This window comes from Somniosus microcephalus, chromosome 20 (assembly GCF_052327205.1).
Source record: "Somniosus microcephalus isolate GS21.2 chromosome 20, FLI_Smic_1.0, whole genome shotgun sequence".
Taxonomy (NCBI): Eukaryota; Metazoa; Chordata; class Chondrichthyes; order Squaliformes; family Somniosidae; genus Somniosus; species Somniosus microcephalus.
In genome coordinates, this window is record NC_141006.1 from 24924212 (window position 1) to 24943067 (window position 18856).

An 18856-nucleotide genomic window follows, 5' to 3' on the forward strand; every position below is an offset into this window, starting at 1 on the left:
GCCACCCGATCGAGCCCCAGCCCGCCGCCCAGGAAGGATTATTGCAGTACCTGCCACCAGCCCGGCTAGCTGGTGAAACCACAGTTTGTTTGTTTTTTTCTTCGACCTTCGTCTGAGGAATCGATCTTCTTGAGGTGCTGCCGAATTGCAGGTAAGTCCGTTTCCAATTCTTCGCCACTGTTGTATCCGTGTGTTAATGGAGACACGGAATGCAGGAGTTGGTTTAACAGGTGTGTACTGAACAAAGTCTGGAGGTGAACTAAAAGATACAAGACACTATACAGGCTTATATACCCGAGTGGTTACTACCGGTATTACAGTACACAGGGGCTCTTAAAGGTACATACACTGCAGTTAACTCTGTTTCTCTCTCCACAGATACTGAGTGTTTCCAGTATTTTCTGTTTTTATTATCTTAAAATTAGAGCAAGGCCATTCAGGAACGAAATCAGGAAGCACTTTTCCCACACAAATGGTGGTAGAAATTTGGAACTCACTCCCCCAAAAGGCTGTCGATGCTGGGGGTCAATTGGAGCTTTCAAGACTGAGATCGATAGATTTTTGTTGGGTTAAGGTATCAAGGGATATGAAGGAAAGGTGGGAGAATGGAGTTGAGGTGTAGGTCAGCTCTGATCTAATTGAATGGCAGAACATTCTTGAGGGGCTGAGTGGCCTACTCCTGCTCCGAATGCTCCTACGGCGCTACCCATTGTTGTATAATGGGCGGCCTACCCAATACTGCCAGTTTTATGCACTTGCCAAAGTTGAAAGCTCTGCCCATTGTATCTGGCCCTTCACTTGAGAAGGACACCCTTCACTGCACCACTGTGATGCTTCCATTCCTCACATCCGCCTTGTGGCTCCTCAAAGCAAATCTAGCACATTACACATATTTTCACGATTCTAGACAGTTTAGTATATCACAATACACAGATTTTCACTGGGGACTAGGAAGTCAGGTTGGGTCTGCCCAAACTTGGGTAGCATTTGACCTTTACAGCTAATGGTGAGATGTTTTCAACCCATTGGTATTGACTGGCTCGAGGGCATAGAAGTGGTGGGGGGAGAATTCTCGTCTCTTGTGCCAACCCATCCCCCACTTTTCTGTTTTTTAACACTTGCGTAATTCAGCTGTCCCTCAGCTGTGAATAATGTGAAAGAATACTTGACTGGGATCTTGCTGAGGCAGGTGACGGGGGAGTTGAAAGATTGATGGGTGAGAGAATGATTGCAGTTAGCATGAACCTTAGGAACAGAGAATGAGTCAGGAATAGGAGTTTGCTAACCCTCCCAGATTGTCCTGGAGTCTACAGGAATTAAAGGTTAATCTCCGGCTGTGAGCAGACCAGCAGAGAGATCAGCGAGGCATTAAAAAGATTTTGCATTTTTGTTTTCATTTTCTTTAAACGCTTGATAAAAAGTTGTGAAAATATTGGAGATGGGTGGCCGGGGGGAAGGCTGACTGACCGTCAAGAATCATCCAATCAGGTAGGGAAGAGGAAGGCGGTGCACCAGGAGGATGGACATGGCAGGCGACCAATGGCAGGGCAGTTGGAGGTTGGGGGGTCATGTGATGAAGCCCCCGAACTACGTCCAATCAGAGTTGGAAACCCTAATCAGGAGCAAGACACGGCAGACGAAAGGTCAGCGACCTGAAACGTTAACTCTGTTTCTCTCTCCACGGATGCTGCCTGACCTCCTGGGTTTTACCAGCATTTTCTGTTGTTATTACGGCTGTGGTGGAAAAAGCTGGGGAAAGGGTGCATGAGCTGGTGAAAACTTTCGAACGTTGCTCAAAGCGAAGATCAGCTAATGGAGAGAAGACAGTGCAACTGGCTGGAATGGATCAGAAAGCACTCACTCTCCTACACTTGCAGTGTGAAAAGAACTCCCTCCGACTAACATTATATTCCAAACTTTTATTAACAAAACATTACTGTCTGCCGGGAATAAGATACAGATTGGATAATTTCAACAATAAACATTCATTCATATCAAATTTTCATTAAAATGCACATCGACACCCCTCCTTCCTACCCAATATGAGTGAATCTTACAACAGACCATATGGAAACAGGCAACTTGCATTGATTTCTTTTATTTAAAATGCAGGATGCTACCTCCCTGTATGTATGATCTGGGGCTTCTTTCCTGATATCTTCTTGCACAAGTGAAAAAAATGTCATCACCACCAACTGGGCAAGGATCGATTTGTAATGATTCATAAATTGTACGAGAAAGTCACTCACTCAATTTCGCAATCTGATTCTCCGTAATGGATGGCATCGCCGCAGGGCAAGCAGCTGACGTGACGGCCGCTGCTGTACGACCCCGGGCTACACACCACGCAGCACTCTGAGCAGCTCGGGTGCTTCTTGCGGTCCTTGCCGTAGCCGGGCTTGCAGCGGTCGACCCGGATTACCTGCAGCGTGCCGTCAATGTAGTAGACGAAAGGCAGCAGGCCGATGATCTCATGGTACGTCTCCGCCTGCTTGAAGAAGAACGACTCCACCCGGTGCCGCACTTTCTCGAGCCGGACGTTGTGATCGCACTCCACTAGGTCATTTTCGCAGATCTTGTCCAATTCCTCCACGTCCAGGTGCACTTTGAGCGTGAGAAACAGCTCGTACTGTATGCCAGCCAAGGGCACCTTCAGCGTGTGGCATGCCGATTTGTGTATACTGATTGTATAGGCCAAGTCCGAGGCCAGCTCGTTCAAAGCCGTGTGCAACCTCTTTAAGAAGAGACTATTGTACGAATCGTGGCAGTCAGCTGCGTGATACTGGGCCTGAAATTCGTAGGTGTAGTTGGGGTCACGGTACGCATACAAGAAGTACTTAAGATTCAAAGACTGCAAGGACTTAGTACCAGGATTAAAGAAATAAATGGTGCATATGTAGACGCCTGATAATTCCTTGCGGAAGTTTTGAATGGTCAGGGTCCCTGTCAGTGTTATCTTTATGTCAGGTTTGTTTGTAAGCTCTATCCCCCTTGGTCCTTCCCAACTGAAATTGGGGTCCATGAGTTCCATGTTCCTGAGTTGCGGCGTTGCGCAAAGAATCCGCGGGCTGTTCTCGTGTATTCTGATGTAGACTTTCACAGGACCATCGTTGGAGCCGATCACTTTTCCTCCTGAGGAGTGGTCGGTCAGCAGCTCACTTCTCGGGAAGCGATTAACCTGCTGCCATACTTCGATGGTGGCAGCAGTCTTCCCGAGCAGGGCGTATAAAATCACCCCGCACACGATGAGGCATTTGAGGGTGGGAGTCAGTAGGAATACCTTCTCCATTTCCTCCCTTAATCATCCTGTCTTCATTTTACCCCTGTGGTCTCTGAAGCCGATTTACATGCCAATTGTCTGATGTCAGCATCTTCCCTTTGTCACAATTACCACAATTGTAAAGTCACACTTTGAATTTCAATTGTCTTGTGACATCGAAAGGGGCCCTAGTGTCATAGTTACAGCTGAAGTTCTGGAGCTATTGAAAATTAGAATTTAGCTGGAGTTTGGGATTCCACTCATTTGGAAGGTCACTCCTTTTGCACAATTATAAAGTCACTGTTGTGCAAGCGAGAACTAAACCCTCGTATCAAAAGGACCTTAGCTCCACCAATCGTTCAGTTTAGTAGGTGTACTTGCCTTAGTATGAAACTGAACCATTTGGACCAGAAACACCCCACTTTTGCTCTTCGGTATGGGATAGGTCGGGTCATCTCAGTTCGGGTGCTACGATTGGGTTCAGTGCCCCTGGTCCAGAGAGGGGAAAGAAACAGCTCATTTTCTGATCCTGAGAGTCATGCAGTGATGACCCCTCTGGAAAGTGAGATCAGAATGGGGCTGATTCTCGTTGCCTGGACTCGCACATGGAGAATGGACACTTTAAGCAAGGTTGGTGCCGTGGAGCTGTAGCTAGCATTAATCAGCAGCTTCATAAGAGGAAAGAAAGCAATTATTGAACACCATTGATCCTAATAGGTCCACAATGTAAAGTACAGCTTTTCCCCATACATAAAGCACCGTGTATAAATATGCCTCCAAATTAAATACACCTGGCTATCTCTGTACTGTGATCATTATGGAAAATCTCTGAACCTGCCAGAAACTTATGTTGTGTTTCAGATAAGTTTATAGAATCCAGATAATTTAATAACTATAGTGAGGAGGGGACCATTTAAAAAAAATGAAATCTGAACATTGTTAAGTGCTATCCCAGTCTTCCCTGTTCTTCACTACAATTTAACCGTCACTTGTACCCACACTGAAATTTGGTGGTGGCAATTTTGCTGAGGGATCAGAAGATCAGAGCCTTTCAGTGCTAAAGCGTCAACTTTCAGTGTTTTTAAAGGGCAGCGCTTATCAAACGTTAATGCAGCTCGGGCTTTAGGTAGTAAAAATAAGTTTAGCCGCAAAATCAGAATTTTACATTAGTCTATTTGTTGGTGCAGTTAGTGTGCAATTTGTTTACACACATCAACAGGAGTATATGTTGATAAAATAGGACTAACTTCCCGAGGTTGTGCTGACAGTAGGGAGCCTCGTCTACTGACCACACATATCAGGAGCTTGGCCTGAAAGAATCTTTAGGGTGTGGTGTGTTGTATGCTTCAGGATCAGGTTGTTTAGCTGGAGAAGGGGGTTTACAGACTCTACTATGTGTGTGATTTCATTTCCATCATGTCTATGATTGGGTTACTCCACCATGTCTGTGATTGGGTTACTCCACCCTGTCTATGATTGGGTTACTCCACCATGTCTGTGATTGGGTTACTCCACCATGTCTGTGATTGGGTTACTCCACCCTGTCTATGATTGGGTTACTCCACCATGTCTGTGATTGGGTTACTCCACCATGTCTGTGATTGGGTTACTCCACCATGTCTGTGATTGGGTTACTCCACCATGTCTGTGATTGGGTTACTCCACCATGTCTGTGATTGGGTTACTCCACCCTGTCTGTGATTGGGTTACTCCACCATGTCTGTGATTGGGTTACTCCACCATGTCTGTGATTGGGTTACTCCACCATGTCTGTGATTGGGTTACTCCACCATGCCTGTGATTGGGTTACTCCACCATGTCTGTGATTGGTTACTCCACCATGTCTGTGATTGGGTTACTCCACCATGTCTGTGATTGGGTTACTCTACCATGTCTGTGATTGGGCTACTCCACCATGTCTGTGATTGGGTTACTCCACCATGTCTGTGATTGGGTTACTCCACCATGTCTGTGATTGGGTTACTCCACCATGTCTGTGATTGGGTTACTCTACCATGTCTGTGATTTGACTTCTATCATTGAATTGGGGTAGCTATTCCTGTGAACCTTTGGAGCAGGTGCAGGAGGGGCAGTAGTCTTGTCTACACTCTTGTATCAATCTGTCTGTTCATCAGGTTTGCTGTGGTGTTTGTGAGATGGAATGAATTGTTTTCTGACAGCCTTAAAATATATATATATATATATATATATATGTTATTTAACTCTGTACATAAACCTTCAACTATGTATTTGTTTATTAGAAAATGACTAGTTGTTCTGCTTGGTGTGATGAACATGAGTTGTTATCTCCATTTGTCTGTGAAGGTCCCAGTGGTTCTTCACCAATGCTGGTTACTACATTTTGACTATTATTCATCTTCTGAAATCCTTGTTGTATTAACATCTAAAGAGCTTCAGACATGGTTGCAAACAATTTAAAGCAGAATTGCACACTTCAGCAGTGAGAGTCTGTTTGATGTTCTGTGGGTGTTAATAGCATTTTCATTGCCCGGTGAAGTGGAAAATGCAAGCTGTTCGATGCCTCCCTGTGAAAAATCATTTTTTTATTTTGAAAAAATTGATGTTACCTCTTGTTTAACTTCCTGTGCCACAAACGGATCCATAGCTGAGAAGATGCAACAGGAGACACAGATCTTGCTGGCAGGAGACTCTCGTATAGTCGGGGTGGCTCCTTCTCCAGCATTCATTCCCATTCTGTGGCTACGTGCTTGGATACTTCAATAGAAGATTGCATGATTTAAAAGTTTTTTAGTACACGCAGCTGTTAAAAGGCAATGAAATATTAATTACCATATCATTAACTACATTTTATTATTATCCTTTCATTGATACCCTTTCAATCTAGAGATTAGCTTCTGACCTGAAACACACTCCAGTTTGCATAATTCTATATAAAAATTGATTACCTAAAAATGTCACTAAGGTCTGGAACTTCCCACGTGGAGGTTGGTGAGCACACTTGCACGTTGTATCACTCTATGTCCGCTATGGTTACATTTCCATAGTATCTATTGTAAGATGTTTGCCATCTTTGAAGTTACATGGCAAGGCAGCTAGGAAATTTACAGAAGTCGGGCAAATGATTTGGTGCAGACCATCGTGGCGTAGTTAATCCGACAAATTTCTACACTTACCGCCCGTGATGTAATTGGCTGCAAAATTACCTGAATTTTCATAAAATAAAAGAAAGACTTGCATTTCTATAGCGACTTTCACCACCTCCGGACATCTCAAAGTGCTTTAGAGCCAATGAAGTACTTTTGAAGTGGAGTCACTGTTGTAATGTGGGAAACGCGGCAGCCAATTTGCGCTCAGCAAAGTCCCACAAACAGCAATGTGATAATGACCAGATAATCTGTTTTTAGGTGTTGGTTGATTGATAAATATTGGCCAGGACACCGGGGATAACTTCCATGCTCTTCTTCAAAATAGTGCCATGGGATCTTTTACGTCCACCTCTGAGAGCGGACGGGGCCTCAGTTTAACGTCTCATCCAAAAGACGGCACCTCCGACATTGCAGCACTTCTCTCAGCACTGCACTGGAGTGTCAGCCTAGCTTTATGTGCTCAAGTCCCTGGAGTAGCCAGAATACCTATTCTGGACTGATCTAACCATTAACAAATCATTTGTTCTACTCTTACAAAGCTTTTCTAACCCAGAACCTCTCATGAGGGAGACCTGATTTACATATTAATAATCTCTTGATGGTCGCTGGAATTAATACAGCATCAACAGAATTTAAGATATGGTAGCATGGAGCGAGAAAAGACCATTCCACCATCAATCCTTCTCCTCCCACAGATCACACAGCCCCTGCAGGTCATTTCATCTCCTGAGTGAACATTCTATACTAATACTCCCAGAGCCTCACAGGTTATCGAGCAGAGCTCCAGACCATTCATCCATCCCCACATCTCCACTATTGAACTTTGGCCTGCTCCTTACCCCCCACCCCCCAAGAAAAGAGCCCCTGGTTAGACCACACCCAGAGTACTGTACGGCACTTTACAGCCTTCTGGACTCAACATTGAGTTCAACAATTTCAGACCATAACCTTGACCCCAAATTGTTTTTCTCTCTCACATGGCAGCTGTTGATGATTCTGCCATTGCCATTTACACTTCATCTAGAGTCATCTTTTGTTTCTTAACTTGTCCCATTACCACCTCCTTTTGCCTTGCACCATCATCCCTTTTGTCTTTTAATCTCTCCTGTCTTCCATCCTGTCACAGACCTTCCCTTTGGCTCTTGCCTCCCCTCCCCCCTCCCCCCTTTCCCTGCCCCTACACTTGCTTAAAAACCTGTTACATCTCCAACTTTTTCCAGTTCTGACGAAGGGTCATCGACCTGAAATGTTAACTCTGTTTCTCTCTCTGCAGATGCTGCCTGACCTGCTGAGTATTTCCAGCATTTTCTGTTTTTATTCCTGGAGTACTGTGTTCAGTTCTGGGCACCACACCTTAGGAAGGATATATTGGCCATGGAGGGAGTGCAGCGTAGATTTACTAGAATGATATCTGGATTTCAACCTGATCGTATCCTCTCCTCTCACTTTAATTCTCTGCTCCATTCCCACTCTGACCTCTCTGTCCTCGGCCCCTACACTGGTCCAATGAAACTCAGCGTAAGTTCAAGGAGCAGCACCTCATCTTTCGATTAGGCACTTTACAGCGTTCCGGACTCAATGGGCTGGATTTTGATTCTGGAGGCGTGTAGGAGGCGGGACTACAACTTTTGGGGTTGTAGTCCCGCCTCCATCGAGTTGTGGCCAACCCACGCAATTTTCACTTGATTGACCTTGTTGAGCCCGCCCAGCGGGCTCAGCAGGCCAATTAAGGGCCACCCGGCAACAGGTGACGTCACAGATTGAAATTTCATCTGTCAAAAGCTTTTGGCAGCTGAAGTATCAGCGTTTGACAGCTCTTTGAAGCTGTCAAACACTAACAATCTGTACACTAAGTTAATTCCTTCCCCTCAGGCTGATTTAGAGATCTCTGCAGAACAGAAAGCTGAATGCTGCAACTTTTGACAGCTCGCGGCCATTCTGCTTTCTGTGCCGATGAGATGAGAGACTCCCGAGACCTGAAGGAAGGAAGGCTGTAAAGGTAAGTAAAACTTCTTTAAACACTTTACACACACCAAACACGCTTACCTCTTTACTCATGCACCCATCACACCTGAACACCGAACATCTCGAACCCTCCAAGTCCTTCATACCAACGGTTCGCCTCGCTAACTTGGCGTAGTTTGGAGCCGTCGGGAATCCCACACTTCAGGAATAAAAATAGGGATTAGGCTAAAAACTGCCTGTTAACAGGCAGGTAATTGGCACTAATCCCCTTCCTGCCTCGGGGAGGCAGGTCCCAGCACAGGTCGTGTATCCGCCTCCTTTGAAACTGGCATGGAGGCGGGTTGGGTGCGGGATGGGTTTGTGCCTCCCGATTTCGAGATTTTAACCCCCCACACGCCTCCAATCACGCCTCCACGGCCCAATGAAAATCCTGCCCAATGTGTTCAACAATTTCAGATCATAACCTCTGCCCCCATTCTTTCGGATGGCAGTTGTTGATGATTCTGCTATTCCCCATTTACACCTCTTCTAGACCCACTTGCCCCATTACCATCTCCTTTTGCCTTGCACCATCATCCCTTTTTGTCATTTAATCTCTCCTGCCTTCCACCCTATCACAGACCTTCCCTTTTGTTCTTTCCTTTCCTCCCAACTTTCCATGCCTCTGCACTTACTTAAAACCTGTTACATCTCTAACTTTTTCCAGTTCTGACGAAATGTCACTGACCTGAAACTCTTTCTCTCTCCACAGATGCTGCCTGACTTGCTGAGTGTTTCCAACATTTTCTGTTTTATTTCTGATCTTGGCCCAGTAATTCGGGTCCCAACGCGTAAGTACGCACGGGGTACCCACGCGTGGACCCGATGGAAGTGCCGGTTTCTTGCATGCACAGCGCATGCGCGGGAAAACGACACTTCCGGTCCCCTGAAAGCAGGGGTTAAGAGGTGAAACGCGTGCGACGTATGAGGCAGCGCGAGCGACGTATGAGGCAGCGCGAGCGCGTTGAACTTCCTTTTTTTTGACAGGTTTGCGTGAAGGCCTCCACCTTTTACACATTAAAAAAGCAGACGTAAGGACTTCATTTTAAAAGGTAAGTGCTCAATTAATTAAAATTAGAACATTTTTTCCACAGGTTTATTATTTTTAAATACTTTACAGTAAGGTAAGTGTATTTTTAGCTCCGATTTTTTATAAATTTTTTTTCAAAAATTTAAATTACTGTTTAAAATGGTTATTTAATGTTATTTATAGTTGATTTAAATCGTGTCATGTTTTTAAAAAATTTATTTTAAGGTTATGTACTGTTTTGGGTGCCCGGAGTTTTCATGAGTTTGACAGGTCTTATGTCAAACTCATGAATGGACTTTTCCCTCCTCCGATTGGTTGCCCAGTGCTCACGTGATCCCAGCCGACGCATCGCACTAAGTACGCCGCTGGATCACGCAAGCACAGCGCGCCGGGAGCTGGAGCGGGCCACAGACAGGAAATCCACGCAGGCCCAGGCCTCAACTGCCGGCGCGCTAGGTAAGTGTAGGTCAGGGGCTTGCACCCGCGGGAAGCCCCCGACACGAATTTCTGGGCCAATATCCTTGCCTGATTGGGTCACTGATTTCAATTGGCGGTGTGAACTCTGGGTGCTTCTCTCGCCTCCATCCTTACCTCAAGCAGGGGTACTGAGGCCAAATATTGAGGCCCATCTGCTACTGTGGCTGAGATCAGACAGCATAGACCAGTGTTTTGAACCTGGGGCCGTCCTGACTCAGTACAACACTAGCCAGTGTGTAAGTTTGTAATGATAGACTGAGGCTGCAGTCCTTGTCTATGTAGCAGAAATGAGGGTTCAAGACGCAGCGCCAAATACTTGCACGTTTATTAAGAGTTACATGAAAATACTCACACGCCAATGCTTTGTTGTAGAAGATTACACGTTACATTCGTTGGGTTCAACGTTCAAGGGGGGAAAAATTGAGTCGGGCCCCCTTTGGGGCGCTAACTTCACCGGGGTGCTAAAAGTAGCGCCCCAAATAAATTAGCGCCCCCGTGGCCATAATTCATCGGTAGCGCCCCAAGAGGGAAGCGGGGCGCTACTGGGGTGCTGCGAGGGAATATCGCGGCACTATGTGCCGCAGCGCCACGCTCTGGCACGTCGCGCCGCGGTACTGCAGTCCCTCTTAAAGGGGAGGGACCTAGCGCAGCGCAACCCAGGGCCCAGCTGGGCCGCCAGAGATTGGAATGCCGGCAAAAGAGCCCGGCACTCAATAGAAGTGCTGGGCTCATGGTGCGCAGCCGGCACTCTGCGGGGGGCTATTCGGGAGGCCAGGGACAGCAGTGGGGGCAGGTGCTGCCAGGCGGCCAGCAACAAAAATGGCCGCCCAGCACCACACCATTAATTAGCGCCGCCCCGACCGCAGGTAGGCCCCCCTGACCCCGTCGGATATAGGTTCCGGTGGTAAGTCAGGAGGCGCTACAGAAGATTGCGGCCAGGGCATTAGCGGGGTGCTGCGCACGGCGATGACGTCATCGCCGGCGGCGCAGTGCCGCGGGGCGCTAACGGTTACCGCCACCGCAAACCTCCCGCTGAATTTCGCGGGAGGTGTTGGCAGCGCTGCGCCCGGGCACTAGTTGCTTTGCGCCCTGTTAGCGCCCTCTTAGGCGCAAAGCAACCGAATTTTTCCCCTAGATCTCTTCCTTCCAATTCATTTTCTAACCTCGTGTTACAATTTTGTCATTTTTATATCTTTCTGATTGCATTATTTCACATGATCTTGATACACCTTACAGCAGTTCTCACCAGTCCCTCTAAACATCTACCAGCCAATGCTTTATTTCTGATGTCTGTGGTCCCAAGGCTAGCAGACTGCCGTTTAGGTTAACAAAGCATGGGATGTATCTACTGTGGCTAAACTACACATAAGTTTGTCTCTAAATATATGTGAAGTTTTGAGAAAGTTGAAAGTGTAACCCAAGTCAAGTAGGGCACCATATCATGTTGCTTCCCTCACCACTTGACCTAGCCCCAGTCTAGCTGGTTGGGTGGTTGGATGCTTTGCCAAACAATGGGCTCGATTTTGCCAGGCCTGAGGAGGCGGGATTGGAAGCATGTGAGTTGTTAAAATCGGCAAAAATGGCGGGTGGGCCCGATCCTGCCTCCGAGCAATTTTCCCAAATGCGTGTTTTCTGACCCCCTTTCCATCCCGCCTCCAAGAGTCGGGATAGGCCCTTAAGGCCCTTAACAACCACTTAATTACCTCTATAATCCCATTTTGAGAGGCCTTTCCAATTTTTAGACATTCCCCCCATCCTACACGCCTCCCCTGGAACATGCCAGGTAATGCTGGTGGCCTCACAAGTGGACTGCTTACTCACAGCTGCAGCTCTACCATTAAAAAGGAGTTTTCACCAGTAATCATTTGCAGGTGGCAGAACTTTGTTGTTTCAGGTCTGGGGCAACTTATAGCAGGCATACTCAGTGTTGTGGAAGTTTGGAGCCTGACACCCATCTCCAGTGTGACCTCCTGGGAAACCCCTCTCCCCACCTTGACTAAGCGCTTCCTCAACTGAGGCATATTCCAGAAGCATGGCGACCATTTAATTCCTTTCCACCTGGACATCAGATTCGGACGCAGACCAGCCGCGGCAGCAGCAGAACCAGGAGCAACAGCAGCAGCAACAACAGGAGCGTCAAGCTGCTAGTCACCCACCTGAAGATGCACAGGCCAGAAGGTGCCAGAGCGCCACCATATTGCTGCCCGGAATTCAAGGGATGCACTCATCTTGGCCAGATTTGTTTAGCCTGCACAATCAAACACTTTAGTCTCGCTCCTTCTTACCAGAGCATCGACAATGGACAAGAACCTATGGAATCTTATCACTCTGACCACCATTCTGACAATCGCAAGGCGCCCTAAGCCCTCAATGTGAAAGTCCCATTTGCGAAATGACAGAGGCCACAAATTCAACAGTTTGCCATCAAAACACTTTATAATACAATCACAATGATGGCTGGTCCAAAAACAAAACAACACAGCCCCCAAGTGACTACCCTTGTGACTACTTGTGCTTTATCTTCCTCTTACGCGTGCTCCTACGTGGTACTTCCCCTGTGGCTTCAGCAGATGTGGAGGCCCCTTGCTCACTCTCTTGCTGCTCCTGTCTCGACTCCTTTGGTGGGCGTCCTCTGGGGTTGCGAACCTGTGCGGGCTCGCCAACAGTCTGCTGCTCCTACGGCTGTGCAGGGGTTGAGACGCCCATCTCAGTTGGGTGAGGACTCTGGTGGGGCTCTGACTGAGGGCTTTGCAGTGGCATGGTCGTGTGAGCGCTTGGAGAGGAACCCGCATTTCCTTGTTCTCTGCCACCAACATCCCCCTCATGGGTCAGCCCCACTTCACAGCTAACAAGTGGCTTGATAGCACCTTGCTGCACTGCAGGGGGGCCATGAGGACCCGTTTCTGCACTGGAAGTCCCATTCCAGAGGACTTGCATGAAGGTCTGGTTTGTATGCTCAATAGCTGACTATCGCTCCTCAAGAGATGTCATTCTATTCTGAACAATGACCATGTTTTCAATACCCTGGTGACTAAGCTCCTCCATGGACGTAGCCATCCTCTCCTCTACCATAGCCATCCTCTCCTCTACGGTAGCCAGCCTTACCATGGAGGTAGCTGTCCTTTCCAAGGAGGTTGCCATCCTTTCCGTGGTTATGCGGTCATGCGCCAATGCCTCTACAAAGGTTCTGCTCATGTTCGCAATGGACTCCTTCATTCGCTCCACACTCACAGCGACCCTGGAGACAAAACCTGCCAGAAACTCTTGCACCTGTTCCTGGAGTTCCAGCACCGCTCTCCTTCTGGATGGACCCGGAGGCACAGGGTCGACATGCAGTGGAGCCTAGCTGGCAGAGTCCTGCACCCTCCGATGAGGACTCTCCACTGCTGTCCCTGTCTCTACCATCTGCTGATGCTCACTTGTGAGCTGTGATACACCAGGTGACAACACTACTCTATCTGGCGAAAGTCCCACCGAGGTGTGAGTGTCTGTGCTGGTGCTGGGTGCTCTAAATTCTGCTGACGCTGCGCCCTCAGAGGTTGCAGTTTCCTCTGAGGAGTCTGGAGGCTCAGGCTGTTCCTCCTGGATAGTGGGGACGGGGGCTTTCGATGGTCCTGTGGGAGAGTAAAGGAAAGAGTTAGAGATGTGAGGCCAAGGTTACATGCACATTGAATATTGCAGATGATCATAAGTCAATCTGTTAGAGCATCAGAATCATTATCAGTGACTCATGCAATGTCAATGAGAGAGATTCCAAACTATTCTGTCACCAGCTTGCTGTGATGCGCCCGCCTGTCCGTCCCCGACTTGGGAATCCCCCTCGATCCCGGCAATTTCCAGGGCCGCCTCCTCCCAGCTGGGCTACTGAGGGTGGCCCTCCTCCTGTCATGGCTCTTTCCCTCTTATTGTGGCTCTCTTTTCCTGCAATGAGGGACACAAGTGGAGTTTGAGTGAGAATGAAGGAGTGAGTGTAGAGAATCCATAGCATAGATGCTTAGAAGGATACAAAGGACCATCCCTGTGTGTTGAAAGTTGTTGTTGTCATGGTATCACAGTGATAGGGAGTGTGAGGGCTGCATGGTCGAATAGTTAAGTGAATGTGACCATAGAGAGAGGGGGAATGGGTAAGGGTGCAGGGATGTAAGTGTCAAGTGGCATGTGGAGGAAGAGGTTGGCAAAGCAGAGTGTTGGTGAGGAGAGGCGATGGGGATCAGATTGAGGGTGATGGGAAAGTCATACTCACTTTTCCTGTGCGGAAAAGGTCATGAAACCTCTTCCTGCATTGCGGCCAGGTTCTGCAGTTCAGCGAAATGGAGTTGACCTCCTGAGCCACTTGTAGCCACACAGATTTTGTCTGCTGGGGTGGTTTTATTCTCCCTGAGGAAGGGAAGAGCACCTCCTTATTACAGCTGGCTCCGTGCACCAGAGCTTGGAGGGAGGGCTCATCAAATCGAGGAGCACACTTTTGCTTGATCGTTGACATGTTCCACAATTCAACTCCTTCATATAAATTGCACAGCCTTTGCAGTCTCCAGAAGAATCAAGGCTGCTTGCAGGCCTTAAATCCAACAGCATTGATGACATCATCGGAGGCGACTTTCTGTAGAAAAGACTCATTGGGCCTGTGGTTCCCACACACAGGAAATCAATTGCCCAATTAGGGGAAAATCCCATTTTTTGAACACATCACTTAGGAGTCGGGGTCCTGACACGATTTCCACCTGACACGCCCCAGCCCGCCCACACCGACAAAATCCAGCCCAATATATCTGAACAAGCTTGGGAAAATCGCCCAGCTGCACCAATGTGACTTATCCCATTTTCCTCTTCAGTCACTGTCATTGCTTCTTTAGTGAGGCAGGAGGTTTAGTCCCGTGTTGTCATTGGGGTAAAGCATAATAATGAACACATGAGATTTTCATACTGTGTCCTCTTGAACTGCAGAAATCTCCCAGCTGTACAATTTCATATGTTTTATACTTCCAAAAAGCAGTTTAAGCTGTAAAACTATCGGGTGAGGCATTGGGAATGAACGGCTGTTACTGGTGATGATAGAGGTGGGAATAATTTGAAGTGATGGATGTACATCAGCAGAAATGCATTGTATAACATTCAGCTGTTTTGGCTTAAGTGCAATTTTTCCCATAGGTTACAATTAATTTGTTAGAGATTCCTGTAGCTAGTGGCATATCAGACAACCCATCTCCTCCACTGCTGTCTCTCCAGAGCAAGATATTTGACTCAAATGGAGTATCCTCTTGTCTTTCATCGACGGTTGATGTTTATATTGGCAACTCTTTAACAGACTTGTCTTGGTTGTCTCCTACCTTTCCACGTGTCTACATCGTGTGGCTCTACCAGGAGTTATACTTCCGCCTGCACAGCTCTCAGTGTCATAGGAGCAACAGACCTTTCCCACCACGTCAAGTTGCAGGCCCGAGAGAAATTATTTATATAGGCACCAGACATGTTTGATGAATGCCCACTGGGAACTGGGTTAGAACTGCCCAAACTCATATTGCTTACAACCATGTGACAGATGAATCCGAGTGAAAGAAAGCCTTGAAACCCAGTGCACCTGTCAGTCCTGGTCTCCCATTTTACATTTTACATTTCAGTATTGAGTTGGGTGGGAGAGAGAGATGGTAGGAGAAGAGATTTGCAAGTATAATGACCCCAGTAGTAAAGAGTCACTGGACTCACCTTCAAAAAATGCTGATAGAATTTCTGTTAAACAGCCATGTGACAACTACTAAAATATGGTTCTAACATATGGACTGCAATGCATAAAATCTCAGTTATAAACTAGACAGATTAAATGCAAATCATAGGAAAACCTAGGACCAGGAGAGATCACTGTGGTCTGTATTGTTCAAAAACATCATCCACCACTTTATCTCAACTAACTTCTGTGTCAGGAGACAGCCATACCTCAGTGGTCTTGAATGGTGTTGAGCTTCTTGAGCATTGTTGGAGCTGCACCCATTCAAGCAAGTGGAGAGTACTCCATCACACTCCTGACTTGTAGGTGGTGGAGAGGCTTTGGGTAGTCAGGAACATAAGAATATAAGAACATAAGGAATAAGAGCTGGAGTAGGCCATTTGGCCCTTCAAGCCTGCTCCGCCATTGAACAAAATCATGGCTGATCTTCTACCTCAAATCCACCATCCTGCACTATTGTTCTATTTTTAATGAAATTCAGCGGGGAGGTTAGTGGTGGCGGTAACCGTTAGCGCCCCTCGGCGCTGCACCACTGGTGATGACGTAATTGCTGTGCGCAGCGCCCCGCTCACGCCCCGGTCACGATCTTCGCTAGCGCCCCCTGACTTACCGCTGGACGCTATGTCCGACGGGGTCAGGGGGACCTACCTGCGGCCGGGGCGGTGCTAATTAAAGGAGCGGTGCCGGGCAGCCATTTTAGTTGCTGGCCGCCTGCCAGCACCTGTCTCCGTTGCCGTCCCTGGCCTCCTGAACAGCCCCCCGTGGAGTGCCGGCTGCACTCCATGAGCCCGGCACTTCTCTTGAGTGCCGGGCTCATTTGCCAGTACTCTGATCCCTGGTGGCCCAGCTGGGCCCCGGGTCATGCTGCGCAAGGCCCCTCCTCTTTAAGAAGGGGAGGAAGGCCTACAGTACCGTGACGCAACGTGCTGTAGAGCGTGGCGCTGCGGCACGTAGCGCTGCGATATTCCCTTGCAGCATCCCAAGAGGGAGGCGGGGCGCTTCCAGTAGTGCCCCGCTTCCCTCTTGGCGTGCTACCGATGAAATTCAGCCGCAGGGGTGCTAGTTTTAGCGTCCCGGCGAAGTTAGCGCCCCAAAGGGGGCGCGACTCAATTTCCCTCCCCATATGTTTCAATGAGATCACCTCTCATTCTTCTAAACTCTAGGGAATATAGGCCTAGTCTACTCAATCTCTCCTCATAGGGCAATCCCCCCAACCCAGGAACCGAGTGAACCTTCGCTGCACTCTCTCTAAGGCAAGTATGTCTTTCCTTAGGTAAGGAGACCAGAACTGTACACCGTACTCCAGGTGTGGCCTCACCAATGCCCTGTAAGACTTCTTTACTCTTATACTCTAATCCCTTTGTGACAAAAGCTAACAGACCATTTGCTTTCCTAATTGCTTGCTGTACCTGCATGATAACTTTCTGTGATTCATGTACAAGGACACCCAGGTCCCTCTGAATGCAAACATTTCCCAGTCTCTCACCATTCAAAAAATATTCTGCTTTTTTGTTTTTCCTACCAAAGTGGATAACTTCACATTTCCCCACATTGTATTCCATTTGCCAAGTTCTTGCCCACTCAGTCAACCTGTCTATATCTTTCTGCAGCCTTTTTGTGTCCTCCTCACAGCTTACTTTCCCACCTAACTTTGTATCATCAGCAAACTTGGATATGTTACACTCAGTCCCTTCATCTAAGTCATTAATATAGATGTGAATAGCTGAGGCCCAAGCACTGATCCTTGCGGTACCCTGCGAGTTACAGCCTGCCAACCCGAAAAAGTCCAGTTTATTCATACTCTCTGTTTTCTGTCCGTTAGCCAATCCTCAATTCATTCTAAAATATTGCCCACAATCCCATGAGCCCTAATCTTGTGTAACAATGTCTTGTGTGGCGCCTTCTGAAAATCCAAATACACCACATCCACTGGTTCCCCCTTATCCATCCTACAAGTTACATCTTCAAAGAACTCTAACAAATTTGTCAAACACGATTTCCCTTTCATAAAACCATGATGACTCTGCCTAATCATATTATGATTTTCTAAGTGCCCTGTTACCACATCCCTGATAATAGATTCTAGCATGTTCTGGACTTATGGACTTTTTACATGCAGATAGCACCCTCTGGTGGTGGTTATTGTGTTAGCAGTGTTTGTATACAGCAGAGGTCAGTTGACCTTTCTTCTTGTTTGAACCCAGAAGTAGTTTCCCAGAAAGAACCTGGCAGTAATGGAGGATCTTCCATGAGGGATTCCATTCTCAATCCAATTGCATCTTACCTCATATGTTAGGCCAGACGCAATATCTGTGAGTATCTTTGTTTGTTAACATGATAGCAACTTTGTCAGTGTAGTATTTTGACAATACTTTGTTTATAAAAGGTTAATATTTGGTAGTTACAGAAGTTAGTCCAAATGTTAGTTAGTTATACAATTAGTCTATTCTACTGTTGTAAATATGTTTATATCTTATGTAATATCTAATGTATAGTACTCAGTTTTATGTACAAAACATACTTTGTCTTTGTTTACAGTTTCACAAATTTGTTCAAGTAAAGCTTCAAAACAGCAAACGGCTTCACGAGGAATTATTTGAATAAGTGTTTAACTTGCTGGATAACTAGATAGGAGCACATCTAGCGAGGCCAGTACATAGCATGTTGCCTACTACTGATGTCAAGCTACCAGGAAGTGAGCCACTTGCCACAGAATGCCCAGCCTCTGACCTGCTCTAGCAGCTGCAGTGTTTATGTGGCTGGTCCAATTGAATTCTACCATGCTGTATAAGGTGGTTAGTCTAACTCAGTTCACTTTCCTTCTTGAATCTGTGTCCCTTTGTTTGTCAAATATATTATTCAGGCTCAATTTACCTACACCCTGTAAAATATCTATAAGAGCACCCTTGAGCCGCCTTTTGCGCAATGTAAATATTCTCCTCATCATTCTGTTGCCTCATCCAAGTTATTAGTTTAGTTGCCCTTTGCTGTGCCAGGATGTTGCAGGCGTAGTGACATGTTCGTAAGTTGTGGTTGTATTGCGTCTATCAGTAGGTGAGAAAACTACAAACTTTAGGAACTGACATATTTGGGGGACTGGGTAGTAGAACATGTTGGCACGCTACAGCAGAATTTACTGATAGTGAGATTAGAGATTATTGTACTAATGCTTAATCGACTCATGCTGAATTTCTCTGTTATTTTAACAGAGGCATTAGTCCATTTGTTTTAAGCGA

General features: G+C 47.0%; 1 protein-coding gene across 1 annotated transcript; it reads right to left on the bottom strand.

Moving 5' to 3' along the window:
• Positions 1-1904: 1904 nt before the first annotated feature.
• On the bottom strand, positions 1905-9223 carry LOC147103095 (zona pellucida-binding protein 1-like). The gene is made up of 3 exons (XM_085962414.1): positions 9080-9223; positions 5848-5995; positions 1905-3927 (listed from the first exon to the last, which is right to left on the bottom strand). The coding sequence occupies exon 3, from the start codon at positions 3287-3289 to the stop codon at positions 2246-2248; it is 1044 nt and encodes a 347-aa protein (XP_085818540.1). The 5' UTR covers positions 3290-3927; positions 5848-5995; positions 9080-9223; the 3' UTR covers positions 1905-2245.
• Between the last annotated feature and the right edge of the window lie 9633 nt (positions 9224-18856).